Source organism: Larimichthys crocea, chromosome I (assembly GCF_000972845.2).
Source record: "Larimichthys crocea isolate SSNF chromosome I, L_crocea_2.0, whole genome shotgun sequence".
Taxonomy (NCBI): Eukaryota; Metazoa; Chordata; class Actinopteri; family Sciaenidae; genus Larimichthys; species Larimichthys crocea.
Genome location: NC_040011.1, coordinates 39,763,785 through 39,791,468, shown reverse-complemented (window position 1 = coordinate 39,791,468; position 27,684 = coordinate 39,763,785). Strand labels below are relative to the sequence as shown.

The 27,684-nt window shown below is 41.2% G+C and overlaps 1 protein-coding gene across 4 annotated transcripts; it reads left to right on the top strand.

Moving 5' to 3' along the window:
• The first annotated feature begins 758 nt into the window (after positions 1-758).
• sh3tc2 (SH3 domain and tetratricopeptide repeats 2) lies at positions 759-20,904 on the top strand. 4 transcript variants are annotated; one of them, XM_019268498.2, is made up of 23 exons: positions 759-1,146; positions 5,077-5,195; positions 6,404-6,502; positions 7,872-8,003; positions 8,662-8,789; positions 8,985-9,090; positions 9,504-9,647; positions 10,427-10,628; positions 10,784-10,857; positions 11,821-12,016; positions 12,210-12,346; positions 12,564-12,614; positions 12,717-13,021; positions 13,936-14,130; positions 14,316-15,176; positions 15,260-15,480; positions 15,580-15,746; positions 17,239-17,416; positions 17,506-17,656; positions 18,149-18,271; positions 18,449-18,599; positions 18,744-18,940; positions 19,740-20,904. In XM_019268498.2, exons 2-23 carry the CDS (start codon positions 5,171-5,173, stop codon positions 20,514-20,516), a joined length of 4,620 nt encoding a protein of 1,539 aa, XP_019124043.2. In that variant the 5' UTR covers positions 759-1,146; positions 5,077-5,170; the 3' UTR covers positions 20,517-20,904. The 4 variants fall into 4 exon arrangements, with proteins under 4 accessions (XP_019124043.2, XP_010735840.3, XP_019124041.2 ...); XM_010737538.3 differs by lacking the exon at positions 5,077-5,195 and having other exon boundaries at positions 760-1,146; XM_019268496.2 differs by lacking the exons at positions 759-1,146; positions 5,077-5,195 and adding an exon at positions 3,953-5,076.
• Positions 20,905-27,684: the final 6,780 nt, after the last annotated feature.

The following is a 27,684-nucleotide window of genomic DNA, read 5'->3' as shown; positions in this document are numbered from 1 at the left end:
CCTGCAGCCTTGCATAGCCAATTGCATGATCACATGTGCAGCACAGGGCTGATAGTCTGTGTTCAGGGTGACTTTCATGGTGCACTGGGGGCTGGGGATACACAATCAGTTCCAGAGTTTATATTTAACTAAACAGGCAAAAAAACAAACAAAAAGAAAGAAAGAAAGAAAGAAAGAAAGAAAGAAAGAAAGAAAACACAAGACACCAATGCAACACTTACTTGCCAGTTGCCATTGTTATCTCCCCTCACACAGATAGAGATGGACATGACCCAGAAAGTAAAAAGGCGTGAATGATAAAGAGAGGTCATTTTGCATTGTTATGTAACACATGAGGGGAAAATATTTCATATTTCATTACACGTTACAGTACGCTTAGTGGAATGTTGGCAGTGTGTGTGTGATAATGATGGGCAGGGCCACGCTGAGAAGGCTCTGGAATGAAGATGAGTGATCAATAAGGTATGGACATTTTACAAACCCGTTGATTGTTCATCCCTTTAATCCCACCAAACTGGTGCAACTGGTGTTGTAAGAATGAGGAAATAGATACACTCATTGTACTTTTGCTGTGTTAAATAGGAAGAGGTGTCACCTAATTGTCAGAGTTTAATAGCTGATGAGACTGGTGGAAATGCAGTTCTTAGTACCTGACCTCTTTTTCTGTGGTTCAATTTTCTTTTTCCATATTTTGGTAGAGAGAACGTGTGAGAAGGGTGTGTGTGGAAGAGAGAGAGAGAGAGAGAGAGAGAGAGAGGTAGGTTGTGCCCTTGTCCCAAAGAAATGATGGGAGGAGTTAAGAGCAAAAAAAAAGAAAAAGAAAACTTCCTCAGTCAGTGACATGCCGTCTGGGATAGCCTCTGCAGCGCTTACTCACTCATACACTCACACACACACACACACACACTCTCTCTCTCTCACTGACATACACACTCGTACTTTCTTGTTTTGTTTTTTCCTCTCCTGTGCTTTCGGGCTGACAGCGGAGAATGACAGCAGATTCGGCAGCTGTCATGAGATGCAATTCACCAGTTAAATGGTGAAACCGCACACACACACACACGCACACACAGATACATAGATACACACATTCTGCCACGCACATGAGGAATGAATTGAGAGGGGAGAGCTGGCAGCAACACAGAGGTAAGAGTTGTTGTTTTTTCTGCTTTAATATGACTAACTCTCAGTTTTACTGTGTCATAAACTTTCTTCTGTTGAGCAGGCTTTACGCTGCTGTACTTTGTACTTGCCGTAAAGTTGCTGTCACTCCGCAGCAGAGCTTCAAATGGGCAGTAACTGTCATCCAGTGATTGTGGTTCCTTATTCTGTTTACTAGTGGTTTGACAATGTATGTAAAATTCTCTTGAAGGGCAGAAAAATGAACTCATGCATGACGATCTCAACCTTTCTTATGTTTTCTTAAGTTTTTTTTATATTATGTCAGATTATGGAAATAAAACTTACCTATCTACAAAGCCTGGTGAATTTGCAATTATACTTTTTTATATGTGTCTTTCTGTGTTTTTACAAATGCCGCTATGCAACAGTGTGGGAATCTCCCTGCAGGGAGCTCTGTCCTAGACACACAGGCATGTGAGTGAGCTAACAGGGGGTTAGTCTAAACTTAGAGACCTTAGCCCCCTGTCTCATATTACTGTCCGCTAACTCCAGTACCACATTTTCCAAAATCTACAAACCCAGATTGTACACACACACACACACACACACATAAACTATATACACAGTTACAAACACCCAAACAACCCCTGCTTGTCACGCATTTGAACACAGCCAGACACTGCTGACACCATATGTTTCTTATTAGGCTGAATGCTATTGTCATGGACTGCCGAGTGTCACAATCACAATCCAGGCTTTCGCTGTGGTCTCAGACCATAAGTTCATTCATGGTATGTGATCGTTGGTCATTACGAGCAATGCATACACTGTTTGTGGCTTAATATGTCTTTAATCATATGTATTGTTTTATATGAGATTTTAATGCTGTCCACAGTGTGCGGTCATTCAGAGGAAACATTTTACAGCTGCCGCAGGACAATAACAAGATCAACAAATGTTCTGCTTTATTGTATACAGCATCACCAGAATTCAGATCAGATGTTTATTGACCATCTCTGTGTGTTTTAAAGTGGATGTCACTGAAGACAACACTCTGTCCCTTGTTCAGCTTTTGGTACTAACAAAGGCCAAGCATGTGACTGCACATATCGGCCTTGAACACTCTGTGTTTATTAGATTAGACAGAATCTTCGAGAAACAAGCAGAGTAGTCTAAAGAGTGTCAGGATGTGTCGTCACACACCTTCAGCCTGTTTGCAGTGCTCTGGCTCACGAGACACACGCGCACAGATTCAACCAGCTGCCACATAAACAGGACGGAGAGACTGGTCTCAGACAAGGATATTAGCCTCTTTGTATGCAGCATGTTCAAGCAGGGGAATGATCGGGGCATAAAGGAGGAAGAAACTTTATTTTTTCTGTGCTCAGTGATTACACGCATTGTTAGCTGGCTGTCATCAGCATCACACAGGGAGTGCCTGTCTATCCGTAATGCAGCACTAAATAGTTTCTGTCACCACATCTGTTGATTTGTTGTGTGTAATAAGACACGTGTTCAAAGTATAAATAGACCAGGAAATCATTTTCTAAAGAAATTTATCTTACAGAGACTTTTTTTCCCCACATAGAGTGAAAAAAAAATCAAATTACTACCAAAAGTAAACAATTTCTGCTATGCCAGTTTGAGAATGAGAGCAGAGATTACAAAGTTGCATTATGCTGTGACTCATACTAGAGGCTACAGTTATATTTTTATACTTGTTTTTTATTAGGAGTACCCCTTTAAAAGTTTTCCAGTTACATTTAGCTGAGCACACAGCTCCTGTGCAGAAATCTGTGGGGAGACTGGAGTCTGACATCATCATAAAAATAGAAAAAATAATGTCTGCTCTACTTTCAAATTGAGTTATCTACAGCATTTCATTTCTAAAGTAGCTTATGCGTGCAATTCCATTTCCTTACATATAGAAATTAATAAACCTTGAAAGTAAATGTGCAAGTCAGTGTAGGACAGCAAGAAAAATGCAGTTTTAGTCATAAACTTCAGTTACCATCAGTAATTTGTAAACTATATAACATTTTGCAATTTCAAGAAAATTTGCCTTGAATATTCAAGCCCAATAATATTCTGATACTGTTAAGTGAAGTAATAGGTAGGCTAATATATGGTATTAGCCTCTTCTAATTGATAACATTATTATATCAATACATTGAGTACAGTATGTTACAGTCGAATTTGAATTATTTAGTCTAGTATGTCGTGATTTTACCCCACATAATCTTATTCCTAGTAACATACTTGAAGATGCTCATCAGTGAGTTCATTCTCAACAATACTGTTAGAACTGAATGATGATTGTGTGCAGTTTGTTATACATTAATGTGCACTGTTAGTGTTATAAAAATTAGGGTTACACAGTTAGTTGGATGTTTTAACTTATACAATGTTTGTTCCTATTTATTACATGTCCTTAGGGCACTTCCCTTTATTGATGTTTTACTCAGACTGGCAGGGTAAGGTAAAGTCCAGGTTAACGTATAAATAGAGGAATTTGAGAACAGAATGAGTCAGGGAGATGACATCAAGATTGGGGACATCCTGGCTACTCTTTAGGTGATAAGCTGTTTAAAGGCATTATATGCAAATTGACTGTTAACAATTTACAGGGGTTGAGACAGCCCATCTTCAGGAAAATGTATAAAAACCAACTGTTAACGCTCCTCTGGGAGCCTTTTTCTCTGTAACCCCTTTAGGGGGTTGCACTGTGAAACGCTCCTCTTGTACAAGAATAATAAATTCAACTTAAACTTTGATGCTTTGAATCCGATCCTCCTTATTTAAGGGTTTTTCTTTAAAATTCCCGTAACAGTTAGTAATATTATTATTATGGCACTCCCAGATACCCAACGCAGCTTTAAAATCTGGCGCTATCAGGCATTTCATTGCCGCCTGAGTGAACACTTTGTACTGTGGGATTACTGGCCAATTAAACTAGAGGCCTTTAGCTACACTGTGTGTGTGTGTTGTACACACTCTAAAGGGAGCATTTGCTGCATTATAGTCACCTTCTCAGGTCACATGAGGTCTCTGGTTCTGACCTTCACAGGAACAGCACAATTTGTCTGCATTATAATGAAACCTTGAACAGTCAAAGTCTTCGTGGACTCTCTCACCTTCCAGTATGCATTTTGGTCGTCATGGTGACCTTACAGCGTAGGATGATGTTGTCCTGGTGTGCTCATGCCATATCGTCTGTCTGTTACTCATCTGAGGGCAGAGAGCAGAGTTGTGTTGGATAAAGTGATCCTTGATCCATGGCACAGGGCAACTCTCACCCCCCCTCGCTGTGACCTTGCAGCCTGTCCCTGTGTGGCATTGCCTTACATTGGCTCAGCAATACATCACAGACAAAAGACACACACATTGTCTTTGTGACACACATTCTGTGCATATTTTTACTGACCCGGACCCACAAATACTGTAGGGAAACTCTCACTGAGGCCTGCCCCCCACACATACTCATACCAATCGCAGAAAGTGCTTTGTGCATTCACTCACTTACTGGGCAGCTACTGAAGAGAGAGAGAGAGGGAGAGACAGACAGAGAGAGAGAGAGACGCTGGTGGGAGGAGGGCGATGGATACAGCAAGAGACAGAAGGATTACAAGGAGAAACCCAGACAGATAGAGAATAAGAGATAAGGCTCATAGGGGGACCGAAGAGGAGACACATCCCGTAAACTAACTGGAGGAAAGGCAAGAGTGAGCAGGGCAGGAAAAGGACTACAGAAATAGGAAGGGAAACAGGGTTTGTCCACCAGAGAGGAAGAGAGTGAGTTGTTGTTGTAAAAGAGGCTGAGGGGATCTGATGGGATGGCATTGATCTCTGGGAGCTGCCGGCTCTTGGGCCAGATGGCGTCTTGTTGCTGCAGACCACTGCTCAACTCCTCCTGCTGTGGACCGTTCATCAAAGTCTGCCTCTCCTCCTTCACAGGTCTGTCCCAGCCTGATCTCTGTGCTACTACTGCACCACCATGAAACAGACTGCTAAATGCAGATAGACAGGAGCGTATAGGTTTATAGGCAACATGGGTAACACACTTAGCCAAGAAGGTAAACAGGGCATGGTGTGTCTCTGTACTGTAGCAGCATGACTGTGCTTGTGTTGACTCAAGCAGTCCTGTTGGTGCTAACTGTGCTGTGTGTTGTAGGATGGAAAAGAATAGGCTTTTTGTCCTCTTCAGCCTAATGTCATGTTGCATTGTGTCACTAAGTTGTGCGTCCCATTGTGTGAATGCTGTGTACCAAGATAATACTGTTGTTCTGTTGTGTTTTCGCACTGACAAAGCATGGAAGAAAAGTGTCATTCGAATGAAAATCAGTATCTGTTGTTTAAACGGTGTGCGACTATGTCTGAAAACATGTGACCTTTCTGTGATTAAAAAAGTGGAGCAGTCAGGGGCAGGGCAGCTGTCTCAGCCTGGAGGTTTTTCTGATGTCAGAGCAGCTGATTGTCCCTGCCCGGCCTGTGTGTGTGTGTGTGTGTGTGTGTGTGTGTGTGTGTGTGTGTGTGTGTGTGTTCAACGTCATTGAATCCCCCCCTCAATACCCGATAACTCCTCACACTAACCAGTGGCTTGAACTTGGCACTTAAACTGCTGTACCCATCTCCTTAAGTGATATTACTACTCCATGCCCTCCCCACCCAGAAGACCATTTTCAACAAATATGCTTATTTTGCTTTCTTGCAGTGATGAGAAGATTGATGGCGATGGATACAGCTAGCCTGGCTATAAGAAACACAATATAAAAAATTATAATCGCTTTTCACAGAGGCTTAACTATCCGACTATTTCTTGACCAGGGGCAGTTACTTCATGTAGTCTTCTTCGATTGCCTGACACCTGCTCCTAGCTAAGAAATAGACTGGCCTGTAATCCTGGACAATGGCAAACTGTTGTTTTTACCCTTAACTTTTCATAGTATAACATCCTATGTGAGCTTTAGAGATTGTGTTAGGCTTTCGGGCAGAGCCTGGCTATCTGTTTCCCCCTGTTTCAAGTCTTTATACTAAGATAATCTAATCGGCTGCAATCGGTGCATCTGTGCAAATGTGAGAGCCATATCAATCCACTCATCTAACTGTTGGCAAGAAAGCATATGTGAATAAAGCATAAGAATGTGTGTAAAAAATGTATCAGAATTATGAACTATTTCTATAAGATAAGATGTAGTTCAAACAGAAGGTAATGTAACTTGTGCATGATTTTTGTCATGTACAAGTTACATTACCATCATGTGGTTTATTCTCCTATTTACAGACATCTCTCCTGCTGAGCTGGATGCTCTTTGGCGGGAACCGCCGTACACCCTCGGGGGAACAAATGAACACTTCTCAGGAAGTGACAACATGACTCAAGGTAGACTGTGCATCTTTTTATCAATCTAAAATCATATTATTACAGAGTCCTCTATTAGTTTGGAGTACAAACAGCATCATTAGGCTTGCTTGAGTTCTGTTGTTGTCTGTGTCACAAACTGAGGAAGTGTTTGGGACATCCTCTCTGCACAATGGAACAAATCAGGGGAAGCCCGTCGCCACTACTGCAACAGCCAGCTGTTATATGCATCCATCTGGCTGATATTTATAGTTTTATTAAGATCCTGTTCATGTCGTCCTGAGCTAAAGCTATCTATGTCAGTGATTCCCAACAAGGAGTAGTTTACCCCAGGAGGTACTTCAGCAGGGTTTGGAGAAGTAATTCAACTAATTAGGAAAACTAAAATATAATGTAATGGATAGGCCAAACATGAGAGCTGAAGTGGATGAATGGTTGTAATAGCTAAATGGTAAATGGTAAGAGGTTTGGATAAATGGCTGAAACGTCTAGTTTTTGGCATTCCATGTACTGTTGTATGAATGCTAACCTTATCTGAATCAACCTTAATGAACAGTCTACAATAGTTATACAGCTTAAGAACCAAAATACATCTCTGACAGTCGACCAACCCTTTCGGCCTCTCAGGTCATCGGGTCAAGGGACTGCTCCCAGGCTCCCAGAGTGCATACTAAACATGGAGAAGCAGCGTTTAGTTACTGTGCACCGCAGAGCTGGAACAAACTCCCCAAGGATATTAGACTTGAACTGACTTTGGCCACTTTTAAATCTGTTATATACTATAAACATGTTCTGCATTGCCTAACTGAGCCTTAAATACTCATCACAAACCATCTTACATCCTTTCTTGTATTTATATTTCTGTTCCTTTAAAAATTTCTATTCCATTGTGCATTATGTAAAACGTGAATTGCCACATCTATCTGTATACTAGACCAGAGAGAGACGAGTTAAAGTGGAATGAAATAAACATGTCCAAGACTACAGGATGGTGTAAATTAAAGAATATTTGAGACAGGGTTGCTAGGGTGCATCAAACAAAAAGGTACCAAAGCTTAAATTCATATGTACAACATGTACATGACTACTACCACTGATGTGTGTCCTTAAATGGCATAACAGCGATTGCCATCTTGTGTCAGCTGCTAACATTTTGTCTGAGACACGCATTGCAATTCCAGCTTACTTTAAACAGCCTGTCCGATGACCCTTTAGATAAAATTGTTTCATAACCACACACCTGTGTTTATCACACATAATACAATATGTTGTTCAGGGAAACACCGGCTTAACCAAAGTTTTCTGCCTTAAATGTTGTCTATTCTCTCCTTTTTGGCATTGAATTAGACAATCTAAACTTGACAATAACTGACATTATCTGTTCTTTCAGGTGCAGGTGAAGAGGATGACGGTCCAGTAGTAGAGTCGGGTGAAGGAGTTGTGGAGCCTGACAGCTACTGGAAGAAGAAAGAGGCCTTCCTTAGAGGAAGTACTGTTTCACTGGGAGATAAATTCTCCTCAGGTACATTTAATGATGCTTTCACCATCCAGTGCCAGTCTTGTAGTATGTTTCTCTATGTTTTTCCATTAGCCAGTCCTAACTTGTTATCTTTCATACACAGGAACATTTTTCAATGCATATTATATTTATACATACTGATGAAGCGCATTACGCTGTCTGCTAGTGTTTTACTCACTCAGCAGTTTAGCTCCATCCATCACATTCCCTCAGGTTCTTCCTCTCAAATGGATTTAAATGGCCACACTGAGAGTCCAATAAGAGGCCTTAATAGCTTTGTTATTCCTCTGGGGACAAACACTGTGCGCCCAGCGCGTCTCGCTGAAATATGAGCTCATGTAGAAAATCTTTAATGAACTCCTGAAAGTTTTGTCTGTCTTGCTTGGAGAGAAAAGACATTTAATTTGTGTCTCAGTTTTAGTGAGTTTTCCCTTTTTAATCATGGACTACAGCCAGAAATATACAGCAACTTATTTGTGCTTAAGTGTGATGAATAGGGTTCAGCCAATTAGAAATATTTCTGTTTATTTCTTTACCGGTTAATTCTAGCAGACAATGGATGATAAGTCAATGTTTCTTCTGAGCTTTTTGTGTTGACTTTCATATTATTAAACTAGAACAAACTTTTGAATCACAGCATTCTTCTTGTCTTTCGCTTTAGAAATCGTGTTGTTGTTCACTGGGCGGAGGCGCTCCAATGAGGATCCTGACCGGGCCTTACAGGAGGCGCTACGTACTCGGCTCCGAGTGGTCGAGAGCAACAGCCAGGATGTTATCCAGCTCTTTAAAGTGAGTCAGACCTGACAATGCAGATATTATACGAGCATTACTGCACTACTCAGGCCTACTTAGACTATTCTGAGAACATAATGAGGAATTAGGTGCATTATGATGTTAAAATCCATATAATGCAATATGCTGTATATGTACTGTGCACTGTTGATGGATGTTCTGTTATTGAAACATAAGACTTTGTTTCTGCAGGACTTGTCTGCACGTCTGGTGTCTGTCCACGCTGAGAAGGACAGCTTTGTACTCACATTCAAGACTGTGGAGGAAATCTGGAAGTTTTCAACTTACCTAGCATTAGGTAAGAAACCACGACTGTTTTATATCTTAAGAGTCCCTGAAAACACATGTTCTCAATCAGGTCCTATATGAACACAACATTTGTCAAACCAGTATTTGGTTATTGTCTGTGAGAGTCTTTGCTCTTGTCACTGGTGTAAAGTAGGTCAGGAAAATGGTGATGAACCTTTGGCACCAATCTGGATTTGGCAACATTTGAATCTGATGACTGAATCTGTTGTTTGGTTATGTTGCCAGGTTGCTGTCACTCACATCTGAACAAACCACACCACACCCATGTAGTCTCAAAGGAGTAAACTGGTTTTGAGTGCTAAGCTCTCAGAAAATGAAGCTCACTGAAAATATTAGATGTTGACTGTAACGCATCACAAACACATGAATGATTTTGTTGTATGTGCATGTGCTCTGTTCCAGGTTATGTTGCTCGCTGCTTAGAGAACTTCTTGTGTGATCAGTCTTTCTGGCTGGACCCAGAGCTACTCAGTGACCTGGAGATCAATGTAACTGTGAACGAGGAACATCTGGCCACCCTCTACCTTGGTCTTTTACTCCAGGAGGGTCAGTAACCCCGTCATACTCTGTAGTTTGTGGAAGCTTGGAAGAGGAATTTGGCTTTTTATGTTATTGACCACTGTAACTAGGACATTCTGACATTGTCAAAAGTTAAATGATTTCTTCTCAGAATATTTGAAGTAGTTATTGTATGAAGTGTCTTGCACACATTACTCATCTATCTCACTGACCCCTCTATGAAAACCTAAGGAATATACTGCCACACATGACATTGGGTAGATTATAGCAATGGACACCTTGTCATTAGAAGAGATTATGAGCCTAACACTACTGCCCTTTTTATATTCAAGCGAATTAAGTTAAAACCGGACATCAGTGAATTTTGGCTATATGCTCACATTCCTTTATTTATTTGAAAACAAGTCTGTGTTCCACTAAAGCAAAACTATTGTACTTCATCTCTCCAGGAATGTATATTGATTTCCTCTGGCCTGGTCCACGCAGACTTTCTCCTGAACATTTCCCCTAGGCAAAAAGCTTAACGTAAATATATGATAGGACTGCAGTGCTGGCAAATAGTGATGAGAATTACATTAACTTAATAGGGGGAAATATAAAACATCCATCATTTGCCAGTGACTGAATGAGGGCGTACTAGCTGAAGCACTTTTGCTGATCTTTAACTTAAGTGTTGTGACTTTTATCAACACAAAAAAAGCTGACTGAAACACTTTGCATGTCTGGATTCACACATGCTTATTTCTGCTGTCATGTGTGTTTGTGGAAGCTTGAATCTGTCTGCTAATGAACCAATCTTTCTGCAGGATCCTTCTTTGCTAAGGCACTATTCACAAGAAGTGACGAGAATGAAGACGATGAAGAACAGCTGTCGTTCAAAAAGAATGACCTGCTGATGGTAAGGGACACGGGGCAGGACAACATGTGGGAGGGCACCTTGCTCTCCACAGGAAACCACGGCCTGGTGCCAGTCAACGCCATGCAGCCGCTGCCTTACCCTTTCTACCAGTAAGTCACTGCATGTTCCTCAAATGTGGCACTTCTGCTACAAATTCAATGGTTTACAATCAAAGCAGCAGTATTGTATGCTGGTCTAAATAAACAGAGTAGCACTAGAGGTGGTGGTGGAGAATTTTGTTAATCTAAGCTTCCTGTTTGGTCAGGTGGTTCCTGAGGAAGTACCCAGGCAATACTGGATGCTCGCCAACAGAAAAGGAGGCATTTGAACGTGCTATTGGTAAAGCCATTCTGTATAAACATACATAATGTTGACACATGCAACACCCTGCACAGTATACTCACATTAACTCAGCCACAGACACCTAAAACTAGTTTTTCCACTGATCTCACCATATTAAAATTCCTACTTATATGGTACAATAATATAATTATGATGATATATTATGAGGGATCACCCATAATGAGAGAATCACCAGACTCACAGTTCCTCTTGGCTTTACAGAGATTTATAGTTTCAGATCAATCTTTAGCCGTCCGGACCACAACTTAACTGTTTTGGTTCACTCTCACTGCTTTCATTGCGCCTATGTCAGCTGCAGCAGGCAGCTGTTTAACGTCAGTTAGCTCTTAAACCCCACTGTACGCAACCTGCACCAAACAGCAGGCAGACACAGTTATCTGGTGGAGCAATTAGCAGCTTATGAGCCAGATATTTCCCTCAGACATTTCCGAAGACCAAATCAGAGCTAAGAGGAGAGTCAGTATTGAACTTAAATTCATAACCTGGACACAAATGTGACTTCAAATAAAAGATAATGGTTCTCAAAGTCTACCAGATGTGTAACATATATGTTAAATGTCATTTTAATGTAGTTCTGTTCCTGGATTTTAAATGTATAGAGAAGTAGAAGTTCCTCCCAGAAATCAGGAAATACATCTTGATGAGTCGGAATGTCTAACTTAACTTCAACTAAATATTATATTTGTTGTTTTACTGTTTACAATGACAGAGAATGATATCACAATAACCCACTTCCTATCTCACTCGAACACAGCGTACAGCCACATTAGTAGCAACCTGTGTGTTCTTATGAAGAGCATCTAAACTTCATGTTTTCATATCCTGACAATTCAGAAAAAAATATACATATATATAAAAAAAAATACAGTGCAGTTTAAAGATATTATACTGTATCATCATTTTCATGCCAGCCCTTGTTCTTTTCACCAAATATATCAGTGACAGGTTCCTGTGTAGCAGTGGTTGACTACATGCCAGAGGGCCCAGAGGAGCTTCAGCTAACTCAAGGTGACATTGTGGAGATCCAGGGTCTACTGGTCCGAGGCCTGGGCGTGTTCATTGGAACACACGCATCCACAGGTCACACTGGATTCGTACACAAAGCCCATGTCAAGCCTCATGACACCATGCCCCTGTAAGAAGCTCTGCTTTGGTTTGAACTTACCGGTCTGATGACTTTGAAACACTTCATCTTGATCAAATCCGCATTAGTTACTTCTTGTTTAAGTGTCGTGTTACTCTTATGAAATCCTATTTGGTGTATATGCAGTCTGGATGGGGTGAGGACAGCAAGAAGGGATAATGCTGCCTTTGTTTCCCTCGCGCAGGGACGGACAATTGGTCTTTTTGACTGAGGAGGAGAGAGCCAGTCTGGCTCAGGTTAACCCGTGTAGCTCTGAGCCAAGTGACAGCAGCCTGCTGGAAAGACTCTTCTCATCTGACATCAGCTCCGTGTACAGGCTAGGTAAAGAAACCACTGGTCTGATCAGTCTTTTCTACTTTTTATCAAGTCAGGGGGAAGACAGGAAGGAGTTGTGCCATAGGTCATGTTTTGATGTGCAGCTCATGTTTGTTTCCTAAATAGTGTTACTGTCAGTGATTCATTTTGGGACAAAATGTTTCCACCTCAATACCCAACTGGAAAACTGACGCTTAAATTGATTTACCTTGTGTGTTTCCAGATAGACTGGATGAGAGTGACTTCATGTACATCAGGAATCGGCCAAAACATGGTAATGATTTATAACCTGAGGAAAACAGCTGTTTATAAGCTTAGTACATTCACACTGCTTTAAAAGTTTCAAAAGTTACTACCGTATCTGTCTCCTTCCCAGATCATAATATTACTTCGAGCACCCGTCAGAGCGTCATGTCAGAGAGAAGTGGAGGGACACCCCCGTACCACTCCTCTCCTCGCGCCTCCGTCTCTCACTCCAATCCTCGCCTGTCCTTCTATCACTCCTACAATCCTCTGCCACAGGAGGGAGAGCGCCTGTCATTCATGCTGGATGACACATTCAGAGAACTGGACGAGTTCCAGGAAGACCCACCTCTCTTCTTGGAGGAGAACAGCTGGGAAGGGGAGGACTCAGAGCACAGTGACCCCACACTGACTCTGCTCAACCATGAACACTTCCAGGTCAACACACTCCCAGTTCAGTCAGTGATTCATTTAATATAGAGCTCAGCAGGGATGCAAAGCAACAGATTATACTGTATGGTTTGTTTGTTTCTTCATTTCTGTGTGCATTATGAATCTACAGCAGATATCACAATTCTAGCAGGGAAACAGGGAACACGAGGAGATGCAGACTTAAAGGCTGAGCTTTAATAGAGAACTCAAACTCCAAACTCGCAAACCAAACAGACTGGGAGCAGGCAGAAAATAAAAATCCAGATAGCAAGCACAAGTTTCTGGAAAACAACTTGTTGTTGTACACATGTTTATTTCAGGCCTCAAGTGGTCATTTGAGGAACTGCAGTTTTTGGCACTTCCACGTTTGCCGTCACTTCACAGCCATAGAGGTTGCCTCTGATTGAGACACAGGCGAATTTAACTGAGGAGGAATGGGCAATCAAAACTGTCAGAAAACAAAACAACGGCAGGAAGTAAAGTTACAGAAACAAGAAGGGGGAAGTGTTACAAAATAAAATGTGAAACCCAAAACCATGTCCGTAAATAAATTATCAATGTACTGTACTACACAGTTAGAAGAAGAAGATATACTTTATTAATTCCACGAACGGGGAAATTCTTTTTACACTCTATTTTATTTACATGCATTTTAACCCAGATACACACACATGCAGTACAAGGCATACACATGCAATTTGTTTTGGAGAGAGATGGTGGAGTGATGGGCAGTCCCCCTGAGAAGCACCCAGTGAGTAATTCCCTAGCACCACCATCGTTCTTTTTTAACTCACTTATTGGATTGCTTGTAATTCTTCACATGACCTCAACAATATAAAGCAGTCATGTTTATTGAATTAATTTAGTCTTTAACTTTGTTTTTCTTTTTTTTAACTATTTTGTTTGTTATCTTTTTCCAGGAGGACTTCCTGCCCCTGTACGACCTGCAGTACTCCTTCCTGTGGGTGACCTTCAGTGGTAAGACCGAGGACGAGTTATCAGGTCACCTAGAGAGCATCAGGGAGTGCGCCAAGAGAATGGGCATGCACTGGGCACATCGGCGAGCATGTTTCCTCCTGGGAAGACTTTGTGCCAGGAAGCTAAAGTTCTCCCAGGTTTGTATTTCATTTCGAGTATTGATATGTGTGTTGTGTATTTCTTAATGTGCTTAATTCCTCCCTAAAGAGATTATTTAAAGCAAGTGCGATTGTTACAGGACACCACAATCTAGCTGAGTAGTTGTTGCTGTCTACATCCATTTGAAATCAGTTCCTACATAATTGTTTCCTCCTTTCTTCAGGCTCGTGTGTACTATGAGGAGGCTCTCAGTGTTCGTGTGGACAGTTTCTCTGACACGCCGCTCCTCGTTGCTCTCTACACGAATCTCACCGCCGTCTACCTGAAGCAGCGCATGACCGATAAATTGCCCCAGACTCTGGAGAAGGCCAGTGCCCTGCTCCTCTGTCTCCCCTGCCACACCTTCACCTCCACGGATGAGGTTGAGCTGCTGAAGCTGCTTCTGAAGAGATCAGTGGTGATGGGGGACAAACATCTGGAGGCTCGTGTCTGCTACCTCATCTCCAGCCTCTTCTTGCACCTCAGGAAGACCGATGATGCCCTTCCCTTTGTTGAGCGACTCCAGTTCCTCTCAGTGTCTCTCTCTGCTGCTGAGGGGCATCCCATAGTTCCTGTGGACCTCAACTGGCTCTTGAGCTGGCTCTATAATCGTAAATACATGCCTTATTTGGCCCTGGCCTCTCTGAGTCTGGACTCAAGACAAGACCACTCCCTTCACAATGCTTTCCAGAGGATTGAGTTGTTTATCAGGAACTCTGTTCGCCTGAACCCACGCTGGAAGGAAGGAACCTCCCTCCTCCCTGCCCAGATTGTAGTTTACCTTCAGCAGGCCTTGGCTATAGCTGAGCAAGGGGAAGACATGAAGACCCAGAGGGATCTTTGCCAGGGTTTGGCCTCTGTCTACCAGCAGTATGATGCTCTAGATAAGGCAGTGGACTGTGCTCAACGAGCAGTAGAGACAGGAGGACACATCAATGAGGAAGAGGGCTTTGAGGCCTCTGTGCTGCTCGGGTGGCTTCTGGTGCTGACAGGCCAGGCTGAGAGGGCCCAGAGAGTCCTACAACCACTTCTCACATCACTCCAGGTACAGCAAGCACATCATCTTGCGAAGTCCTCACTGTCCCTCTATGTGAACATCATGTGTAATCTGTGTGCACCTCTCTCCAGGGCACAGACAGTCCCACGCAGCGAGGCGTGATCCACAACCTATTGGCTTTGTGTCTAAGGCGGCAGGGTCGCATCCCAGAGGCAGGCTGGCATCTCCACTCTGCCTTGGTGATCTCCAGGGAAAGTGGAAATCAAAGAAACCAGGCCCTGGCACTTGCCAACCTGGGCTGCCTGGCACTGGATGTGGGCGCATCCTGTGTTGCAGAACGCTTCCTGGTCAGGTCAGATATCTTTCTTATTGTTGAAGGTTTTCCCGTTAGAAAGCGCTAACTCAGCAGTTCACAAAGAGTTATTTAATGCGATGATGATTGTATTACCAGATCCCTGCGTCTTTTTCTGGATCTCTCGGAAAGCCCCACTGACGAGGAACATGTTCAGACGTACCTTTGGCTGGGACGCAGCTACAAAGACAGAGGGAGGACTCACGACATCAGGGCCTCTTATGAAATGGGGCTACTTATTGCACTGCATGCCAGAAACTTACACAGTGAGTACTGTCAGCGCGTTCGTTGATTTGAATAGAGGAATTCTATAGCCGGATTGTTCCTTAGTACAAGTATTTATTTAGCATCAGGACACCAAAATTTACATGTACATGGACCTCTTTTGTTTAGCAAATCGCAGTCTGCAAGCAGTTCGCTGCAACCAACTTCCAAAAAGAGAGTGCCTAACTTAGAATTCACACAAAGTTATATAATATGTGTGCCTATCTCATTGCTCCAAAAACTGTTGAGGAGCGACCCTGGTTTAAACTTGGCTCTCCCTTGTTGGTGCACAGGCTGGTCCCAGCCTCTTGGCACTCAGCTGCTCCAATTGGAAAACCTAAACTCCCCCTTCGATGTTCAGTTGTACCTAGTCAGCGATCTGAGACATCTATCTTGCAGTATGCCTCACATGACTAACTGCATACTGAACTTTTAGGGGGTTTGACTTTTTGACCCTGATGGTATCTTGTCCCTCTGTTTTCAACCGGCTGATAATCAGAGTAGCCCTCTGTTCTACAGATCCTGTTTCAATCAACTGATAGAGGTGGCCTTCTGCTCTATGGATCTATAGAAACCAGGGTGATGAGTTGGCAACATAACCTACAGGTCACACAATACGAATATAAAACATTTTATTCTAACAGTACATGCTGGCACATTAAAGGAATAGTTTAAATTTTTTCGGAAATTTACTTTCTTGCCCTTGCGCTAAAAGAGCGGCGTTCACTGAACAAGTTGTGTTTTCGGTGAACTGTGAACTGAACCTTTGCAACTATAAACAAGGACATGAGTGTTAACACCCACAAGAGATAATGACGCCCACACACTGTTGAGTCATAGCTGAAACAAAACAAGGAGTACACAAGTAAACGATGCCAGGCGGAAATGAAGTTTAACTTTCATTTCCCGGTGAAGCTCTGACAGTCATGTCTATCACCAGTAACACGTAGTCTGCCAGTTATCTTAGCTTAGGTTAGCTCTCCAGTCATTGTGTGAAGCTAAACTAACTGGCTGCTGATGATACAGGAACAGTATGTGTGCACACAAAGAAATATAAAATCAGTTATGGCAACCTGAGAACTAAAATAATACAATATCCTATCTCTGTATAGATTTAGACTTCTTACCTGATATTGATATTCAGAACCATGAACAGAGAGAAATATCTGCTAAATATTGTGGCAAGATATTTGATATGTGCTGAGTGTGACATTTTACAGTACAAACTATACTTTATATACTCTTTATTTATATACTCTATACTGTAATCTTGTGATAACAGATGATCGGAGGTCTCTGACCAGCAGTTGTCTGGGGATTTTTAGGTGCAAAGTAGTTGCTTGAACTGCCCTGTACTTCGATTCTCTCCCTCAATCTCCTCTGTAGTGAAACAAACGGAAGACTAGCAAATCACATTGTAACATGGACAAAGCTTTTATCTTTAAATATTTGATTCCAAGCAACAGGTGACACATTTACTGGATTTTGTCATAGGTCAGATGGTGGTGGCCAAGGTGCTGAGTCGGCTGTATGCTGACATGCTGCTGTATGGCCAGAGTATCGTCTACTATGAGCACTGTGTGTCGGTATCCAGAGAGCTGAAGGACAAGAGGCTGGAAGGAGAATATCTGGAGATCCTCAGCAGCCTCTACCTCTCACTCAACACTGAAAGGTGAGTTTGTGCCTCTCCGTCACACTCACTCTTATTCACTATCCATCTTTTAGACCAAAACAATCTCAAATCTGAATTGCGGCTTGCAGATCGTCTCGTAAATCTCTGGACTACACCAAGCAGAGCCTGAGGATTTCTATTGATTTGGGCAAGAGGGAGGAAGAGTCAGAAACCTGGCTACAGGTGGGACGCATCTATTTCCTCATCCATGAGGACGAGTTAGCTGACATGTACCTGCAGGTGAGAAGGAATATCAAGTTCAAGTTCAAGTCAACTTGATTGTCAATGTTGCTATACTGTATGTACAGGACATACAGAGTATTGAAATTTCGTTTCCCTCTTATCCTCGTTTCCTGTCCAAACAGCATAAACATGATATCTAAAATATAAGTAAAAGATGTAAAAAATATAAAATAAAATATTCAAATCTAAAAATCTAAAAATATATACAAGCTAAAGACATCCGTGTGTCAATATGAATATATGACAGTAGTTACATGGAGGTGAACATTTTACAGACTCCACAAAACTGGTGTTCATTGAATAGAGGTACTCCTCATTCCTGAGCAGTAAAGACGGTGTCTCTATCATGTCCTCACCACGCTGCCAGTGCTTCAGTCTCATGCTTAATTCTTTTTTATCGATTAATTTGTTTTAAAAGTGTAACACAAATTGCTAATTTTCACATTCTAATGTTATATATGCATTTATTGAGTTCATTTTGATTGATAGGCAGCGGTAAAGACAGCTCTGAGGATGAACGATCCTCACTTTGCCATGAGTATCTACGAGGAGGCAGGAGATGTCTACTTTAAAGGTCACAGGAACCAGATGGCTTCACTGCCCTTCTACAGGGTAAGAGAAATAAAATGCATGTGATGTATTTTGGCAGTCTCAAAGCTACAATGTCATGTCGCCATGCAGTATTTTTATGATAAGCTGTAGTAAGTTTTATCTTGATGGCGTTAAATGTGTATTTTATTCTTGGCACCACCGATTTCATTCAATCAAAACTTTTATATTTGGTTTCAGGATGGCAGTCTGCCATTTGCACGGAGCATCAAAGACATCCATTCAGAGTTTCGTTTGTTGAGTAAACTGACAGACCTGTTAATGAACCACGGAGAGCAGGAGGAGGCTCTGCAGTACGCAACACTGGCTGTTCAGATCGCTGACGAAACAGGTGCAAACGTGGCCTATAGTAGAATCACCTCAAAGCCTTGCGACTGTTAGTTAACTTTTAGTGATGCCATAAAGGCAGCTGCAGCTGACTCTGAGCCAATTTGTCAGCACTGATCATTGTTGTTTGTTTTTTTCCTCCTCTCAGGTGTCCATGTGAATGAGAGGACAGCCTACCACAGGCTGGCCACAATTTACTACAGCCTGGAGCAGTACGAGATGGCAGAAAACTACTACCTCAAGTCCCTGTCCCTCTGTTCACCCGTCATAGAGCACCCTATGGAGGCTCGCTACTACACCAAGCTCTACTGTAGACTGGGCAATCTCACTCTACACAAACTCAAGGTAGATGAATGTATTTCTGTGTTTGTGTGCATGTCATGAGCAAACAGAATATATACTGTATGTTCCAGTTACTGAAATTTTTCCTCTCTATCTGGGTTCAAAACACAGATTTAAATAATTTGACTTTGATATTAATGTTTTGCAATGTGGTCTCGTGGGTTTAAAGCACCGACAATGAGCCAATGTCTAGTCTCTTTAGCCTCATTTCCTGACATTTTATTAATGTTCTGTTCTCAGAACAGAAATGAAAAACAACAACAAGATTTCTGACACTGATTAAGGTTCACTGTAAAGTAAAACATATATATGATCGTGTAAATTTAGCATTACACTTAATACACCTAAAATAAATAAATAAAGACTTTGTTTTCTATGTCTAAAATCATATTATGTATTTAATCAAAATAGAAAAACTATGAAGGAATAAATTCTCACAGAGACATTTCTCCTTTCAAAGGTTCTTTTCCTTTCTGACAAAGTCATCAATTTTCCTGTCAGAAATTTTCCTTATTCCTCAAAATAACTTGAAATCAGGGCATTATTACCACCACAATAATGACACATAAGGTTCTGACCTAGATTTCCCCTGACTACAAGAAAAACTTTGCCAAATTTCATTTTTGTCCTATTTTTAAGGTGTCCTATTAAAAAGAAGCTCGAGATTACGGCGCAGCAACAGTAACATTGTCTTGACCTTTATTTGGTGTCAACGTGGAGATCAAAATATCACCTGTGAAGATAAGATGTGTTTAATTTAGATGAGACCTGTTCTGACCTCTGCTCAATTCACCCCCTCCAGGATGCTTTTGATGCAGTGGGCTACTTCCAGTTGGCTCTGGCAGCGGCCCTAGAAGACCAAGCTAACCCCGAGGCTCTGTATGTGGTGTACATGAAGCTGGCAGAGATCCACGGCAACCACATGCCCGATGCCGAGCTGTGCCAAGTTTACAGAGACAGAGCCCAGAGTCTGAAGAGAGTTCTGGCTGGAGAAGGAGGCGCTGTTGTTGGAGAGAAGAACATGGACGATGCAGACACAGAGCCTGGCCACAAAAAGGAAAAACACTCTGATGCTGATGTGGAACATACAGAAGGATCAGTTCAGAGAAACGGTGTTTTCACTTTTATGCCTGAAAATGGAAAATGTGAAGACAACTCTTTTCCAAGAACTTGTATAATGCATGGAGACACAGAGGATACAGACACTAATGGGAAAGACGATCACAACATTAATCTTCCTGATACAGAAAGCCTTTTTGTGGACGCCTTTGAGACACAGACCATCGCCAGTCAGTCGTTCAGTGACAGTATTCTGACTGAGTCCTTTGATACAGCTAAAGAGCAGATCTCAGACTCCAGCAGCTCCACCGACACTTTGCAAACCTACCACAATCAAACAGACGGGAATGACTTTGACAGTTCACACAGCATGCCCAGTCACACACTTGTTAACACAAGACACACAGACTCTCAAAACACAGATTCTGATATTCAGGATGAGCAAAACAGCCCCACTGAAGAAACAGATGTCTATGCAGATGCAACAGAAAAAGATGTCAGTGTGATGCTGCCCAGGTAGAGTTTGTTGGTGTAAACACTGATAAAGCTGTGAGTGTGGTCGACACAGATTAAGATAAATCTGGTGATAAACACATGGTGAACACATGGACTTAAATCATGTCTTCCAGTGGCACTTTATGTTCTTCACTGACATTTCCTTTGCCTGGTCACGTGTGTTTCTTGACCGGCAAACTGACTCCGACGTTCCAGCCACGTGGCACTTATTGTAGGATAAATGATGTCAATACTGTTTCAGAGATGTAGTGACTTTAAAGCATGTGCCTTTTGTTTTTCTAATATATTCTATGGTTATTACAGTGCATTGTGCTTGTAATATATGTTTTTCTAAATGTATTTTTAGTATCTCTGGAAGATATGACTCAAGCATAAAGAATGTTATTTTGTTTGCTGAGTATTTATTTGTGCTTTTGTCCATTCAAATGTGAGAGGAACAGAGTGGCCTTGAGGTGCAAAGTACAACAACAAAAGTAATCAGAACCAGAGCAAAAAAACAAAAACGAGAAAACAAGAAAAAACTCTTGGATTTCAGGAAGACACAAGTTCTTTTACACCAAAGAAACACACAATCCAAGGTATTTCCGTCCTGAATTAATTCACTTTTTGTGTTAACATTGTTGTTTCATGAGTATTTATGGCCATATGTCTCTCATGAAATAATTTACAGTTTCCATGTTTACACTCCATTCCACTGGAGCCACAACACTAGGGAGGTGGTGATTTTATTTCCAATGTTTTGTCAGTTTTTATGTGTGCTTTCTGATTTGCTGTGTCAAATGTTGTTGTGTTTTGCACCTCAGTGCCCGCAAAGCCACAAAAAAAAAAAGAAGCAGCAAATATGCCATGTCTTGAAAGCACCACAAGAGAGTGCTATCTTGTTGATTTTGTGCTTTGCCATATAAAAGCCATGGTGATGGTGTCGTTCCTCAGTTTGGCCAGAGGATGGCAGTGAAAGACAATCTCTAGCTGCAGCCTGTGTCACATTCTCTGGTTGTTGCAAACACTATCAACAGTTGAGAGAGGCAGGAGGAAGGGAAAACGATTTCTGTCTTCTGCCAGCAGCTGAGCATAATGGAAAGTGTCCTCTCAGTCACACTTTGGGGTCAAGTTCAACAATGACGTCCATTAGCGCAGGAAGGGCCTTGTATAACACAGAGCTAGAAAGAACAGGTGTGGATTATAGGTTAAAGTTAAAATACATTTCCTGACCGGATGAGTTGCAAATACAGGCAATGATATCTAGTGGTAAGTACATGTGGTCCTACTTGAATTTAGCCACACTTTTGGAGGGGATAGTGTGCCTAATCGTCTTGAATTACAGTAACAAGATATTAACTAGGGTACATTCTAGGGAATTGGCACAATACAACACGGGAGGGAAAAGCAAGCAAGTTAGAGTGAGAATTTATGAAAGGCCAAACAAAAAAGAGCTGTTAAAAGATTAGGTTGTGGTAAAGCAACAAGCCAATGGAAGGCATGTTTGCATACATGGCTTGCATGCAAAATAATATTCCTCTGCTTTTTCCTTCCCCCCACAGGCATGTTCAAAACACATCTGATTGTGCCAAAACAAGCACCGAATCGTTTTTCCCTTTTAAGTATTCCCAGTGTTTCGTTTGAATGATCTTTGGGGACTTTTGCTTAACGAGTTTACAGTTTTTACTCTATTTGCTTCAGTGGAACAGAAGGTCATTAACATCAATAGCAGAAAAACACAAGGTTGAATAATCTCTAGTGACCCAAAAACCTTCCACTAAACAATATGTGAAACCCTAAGGGCATAAAATGTAGGATTCTGACATAGTAGAGAGTGTAGTTAAAAACCAACCCAACGAAATAAATTGGTAATTAGTGTTTCACTGACCCTCCAAGCTTTAAACATGGTAGTTACCTTAGTTTCTTTCATCGAAATCATTTGACGCCACTGTATAGAAGAGAACTCTGTGTACTTTTTCAGAGAACACTGCACATACTTTTTTGCCTCCTTTTTGCATATCCATCTCCATGGCCGTGCGAGGACTCAATCATAAACACACAGAGATGTCAGTGTAGCTGGTTAAAAATAGATTATTTTTAGTATCAAGAGAGTTGCATTATCTACAAATCTTCCATTTATTGAAAATGCATATGCCATACTATACTGTACTTTAAAGTAACCAGAGAGTAAACTGAGTTTTAATGCAGTTTTGCATTCAGTGCTTTTACAGTGTAATAATAATAATAATAATAATAATAATAATAATAATAATAATAAAAATAAACATACACAACAAGTGGAGAAGTGGGTGAGGAAACAGATACATACAACAAAAAAATGTCTGTACAAGAGAATAACAAAACATTAAAAAAAGACATGCAGACTAAAACAAAAGATGTTAATGTATGTAGCTAACTGACTTAATATTAGTGGATTTTGGAGGTGCATACACATGTGCTACATGTGTGTATGGTGATTAGTATGGTATGGTGATAGAACAACAACACAAAAAGCAAGAACATTATGATTTCAGATGATGGTTCCCACGGGAGCATCATGTTTCTTGGATCTCATTTTTGAAGAAGTAACCTTTTAAGAATAATTTTTTCTAGTATTTCTGTAGTTTGCAAAAATAACTGGAAAGATGTCCTAACTGAACCCTCAGGACAGGGAGAAGTTGCCCCTTTTAGGGAACTTTGTGTCATAGTCACACCACTTTACACAGTCAAAGCTTCCAGGATACAGAGGGCAGAATTCAAACTCTGAAAAAAAGTAGATATAAAACACACTTTTTGCAGAGGCACAGTGTCAACAGTCTTATACAAATCATACGCCAGTGCTCATGTAATGATATTAATAAGCATAATTGGGAACATACCTGATTTGTCACATCTAGTCCAATTTCAGTACCATGATTGATGAACATGCATGCACACAAACACTCTACTGCTCTGCCCAGCTCTTCTCCATCATATCTCACATTACCCAGGATAATAACTCTTCTGTGGCTACATTATCCTTTACTGTTGTGAATGAGTTCAGCTTGACATCCACCACAGGCTGCACTATTTTTCAGTTTGATTGGAGAGCGTGTCCTCTATCTATACTAATACTAATACTATATAAAGAAAAGTTACTGTCTCGGGTTGAAAAGTTTCCAGACTATCTCGCAACCTCAGTAAGGTCAAGGTGAAAAACTACAGCAGCTCCTGATGAAAGCTTGGGCAGCAGGATTAACTCCCTGTCTGTACAGATATTCATTAGACGAGGTTCGTGTTGACAGGAACTGTTCTCACTGGCCATAATCTAGACATAAAGTTTAAAATGTCTGCGGTGATATATTATTCTGATGAACAGTTCTTTCATGTTCCTTGCACTTGAACATTAAACATAGTTTTCTTTGTACAAAGTGAAATTTACTTATCATTCTACAGCAGGGTTGAATGATAAAATAGTGTGCATATACACTAATCCCTTTATGGAGCGATGTGGAGGATAAATTGAGGAGTCGTACACCTTTAAGGAAAAAAGCGACATTGTTGCCTGATATTGCGGCAGCGGGTACTTCTGTATTGCTTGCCAGATGGCCATATTGCTGACATTGGGCATCGTCTTGTCTAGTACTTTTCATTTAATCTACAGTGCATTTAAAAAGATTTTCCTTTCTCACACTACTACAATAAACTTTAAACAAGACAAGATTAATTAAGTTGGTCTGTTTTCTATTTAAAAATATTAAATGCAAATGCTAATATTTGTATTTTTTATATATATTATCTTTTTACATGACATTAGAAGACAATTGATAGCAAACAAAATCTAGTATGTCCATTTTCCCTATAAGCAACTTACCATGGATCTAAGGAAATATTCTACCTATGCTATGTATTTACTATTGGACTGAGATGTGTTTTAAATTCAAGTCATAGCTTCCACTTTACATGCCGCGCTCCTCTGTTGAGTCAGGGTTTACTCTTGGATATTTCTTTGCCACATGACATTAACCATAAGCCCATGAAGCCACACACACACACACTTACAGTAGACACAATTGCATTTTTCATCAGCATGGTATCTTACCACATCCATATCTGTAGTTCCTTATTAGGCATTTGTTTTTTTCCAACTGACAAGCATCTTTGTCTCTCATTTGCTAAACACTGTGAAGAATGTCAAGAAAGAAGATTATTCTGGTGTCAAAGAAACATTGACAAGGCCTGACAAGTCTGCGACGAGGAATTTCCACTCTTGTTAGGGCGCTACAAAAATGTGACAGTCATTCCTTCCTGTGTTTGTGTTTCTTACGAATGATTTAAAACCTGTGAGATTCTCAGGTACTTAATCTCCTCCCACGCACCAACCTTACGTCTTCTACGGGTACGGTCACGGTGCAGCTTTGCGAGTTGTGTTAACAAAGAAGTGCATGATTAACGTAAGCTTTCCGTTTTAACACTCTTGCGTGTGTTCGGCGGTGATGGTGCTGCTTGATGCATTCTTCAAAAGTCAATTCCTGCAGCTTATATAGCACACTATCTCCCCAACAACACTCTCTTTGCATTTAAACCAAACAGAAAATATACTGCAGCATTACATAAGGCACCCGGGTGGCTTTGGAAAGGTGGTAAAAGCGACACAAATCCATCAACAAACACAACTGCTTACCATTAAGAATACAATACACTGGTGCTGGCTCGGAGTCCAATTGATTAGGCTACTTGGAAGCAAATTATGACTGTGATTTTGTCAGATAATTGAGCCATTAGGTGAGAAAGAAACAGACAGAGCTTAGGCACATTTTAAATGGCATTATTACACTGCCTCCTCTACAGAAATACATGAACAAAGCTACAAAAAAAAAAACGAGGCTCTTGACATTTGAAATAAAGCAGTATAACACGGTGGCTCAAAGCAGTTAAGTTACTGTGTGTGACCACCCATGCATACTCCAAACTTTCTTGACCTCCTGTTAACCAAAGCCACGATGCATTTTTCATCATAGAAAACCACAAACAGATGTATGCAGTTTGTAGCAAGTCTGTTCAGACAGAGGAGCTGCTCTGTATGCTGCACACAAGTGCATTCGGCAGCATCTGTGATATTCTGCTTTGGTCTCTGGGAGAAAAATAAACCACTAACTAACTTGGACCTTATAGTCATTACCTTACAAAGAATAAAGCAGTAGGTAAATTACATAAAGGCACCACACAAGCATTTAAAGGTCCAGTATGTACAATGTAGGTGGCTCTATTTGTAGAATATGGCTGAAATTGAATATAATATGGACAACTATGTTTGCATTTGTGTATGATCACCTGAAAATAAGTATTATTATTTTTTTGTTGCCTTGAAATGAGCCTTTTATATCTACAGATGCTGCAGATCCTCTACCATGGAGGATGTCGTTCTCCCCTCCTGTCTTCTCCGTGTGTGTGTCTCTCACCTGCCTGATTACTTCAACACCGGTTACGGATTCACTAATCAACCGCTGGAGTGTAATAGACCTGCTCTTCCTCCCAGATACCGCCACGTTCGTTTGTTCTGTCACAATAGTGGTAACAAGCACTACGGCTCTCTCCCTTCATTTGTTTGAACTTTGTTCTCTTGTGAATATTTGATCTTTGGATTAACTCTGACTTTCTCCGAGCCTCAAAGACTGTCTGCAATCGTCCTGCAACCTGTCCACCCCTGCCCTCCACCACCAGCCCTGCACCACCCCTGGCACCCACTCCTCTGAAACAGCTATAGCACATCCTCCCTGGCGTTCTCAATAAACTATTTTAACTGATTCAGTCTGTTGGTCTGTGTCCGTATCGTTCAGCAACGAATGACAGTGGTAGACTTGCTAGTTAAAGCTTTTCTACAAGAACTATTTAAATGAGGCACAATCCTGGGATTACAGGTGCAGCACAGTACAGAGAGAAGCTTGGAGAGATGCTGTGACTGGCTGACTTGAGTTAACATTAGCGTTTCTGGATAACTGCCATGTTAAGCAACAGCTCACCAGCTGTTCACCAAAGAGCCCTAGTCATTAAAGCAACTTTTCAACCATAAAATAAATGATTTTAAATCATTTGATGCTCCATTGGCATGTAATCAGCTGAATAGTGTTTCTGTTATTCTCACTCTGCAGCTCTGTTTCTGCCCTATGTAACTTTGTGCTTCGGGTACGATCATCTGCGTACATGAGGCTTTGTGACACCGCCAACTATTTCAAGTGATTTACAGAGTTTGTGAGCCTGGCAGCTCAGAGCCCAGAGGTGTGTTACCCCCAAATAACATGTATTGATTTTGTTGTGCCTCTTCTTTGTGTGTCTGGGCCTTTGGAGCTTGTATAAAAATGGAACAAAAAAAGGGAACATATGGATTTCATTGCCACAACATATATGTTCATGTCTCCCAGAGAGCTTTCACATCACATCACTAATGTCACATCTATCCTATTTATATTCTATTTATATCTTGGTATTTTTTCCAATTGATATGAACTGCATGCCATATGAACATGGATTTGTTTCTTTAACTATGATCTATTTTGTTGCCAAAGGGACTCAGGGAAAATAGCTGACACTGCACAATCCATGAGAACAGTGCATAAATCACTTGTCAAAAGTAATATTCTCTTATGTTCTGAGCTTAGCTGCAGAAAACTACAGTTTGACTCAGTGATGAATGAACAAATTTACGAGGTAACTGTACTCCGTTTGTTAGTAGACAAGAGTAGCGGCAGAATATAGCATGTTTTGAGAAGTAAAATATTTTTGAAGACGTGTTTTATTGCGTTTTCTTTGGCCTTGAAAGGAGAATGAAGCAGATCTTTTGAGTTCATATTTGCTTTTATAACCTCGGGTCAGGTAGAGCTAGTTTTTCAGATGTAGACAAGCTATGACTTGAGCTCGTCTGCATCTGTGACGCGCCTACGCACGTGCGTACATCTGCACACTCAAATACACATAGACACACACTTGCACATGCTAGTAAAACCCTTGGGAGTGACGGGACTGCAGACATTGTGGTGCCTCGGTCACTGTACTCAGTGGAGTACCAGGGGACTTATTGATCTATCAGAGACAACGCTTTCACATGCTCACAATCTGTGTGCATTGTGTCACTGCCATGATTAACATTATGTGAGATCTCAAAACAGTACTAAAATAGACCCTTCTTCTTTTCCCTTTCAGGGAGTTTTTTTGTA

Excerpts from the sequence above, each read along its gene's own strand:
- sh3tc2 (XM_019268496.2), top strand. The coding sequence starts at position 4,956 with ATGGCATTGATCTCTGGGAGCTGCCGGCTCTTGGGCCAGATGGCGTCT. Across the intron at positions 10,629-10,783 it reads CTGCCTTACCCTTTCTACCA|GTGGTTCCTGAGGAAGTACC; the intron begins GTAAGTCACTGC and ends CTGTTTGGTCAG. Across the intron at positions 12,347-12,563 it reads CAGCTCCGTGTACAGGCTAG|ATAGACTGGATGAGAGTGAC; the intron begins GTAAAGAAACCA and ends GTGTGTTTCCAG.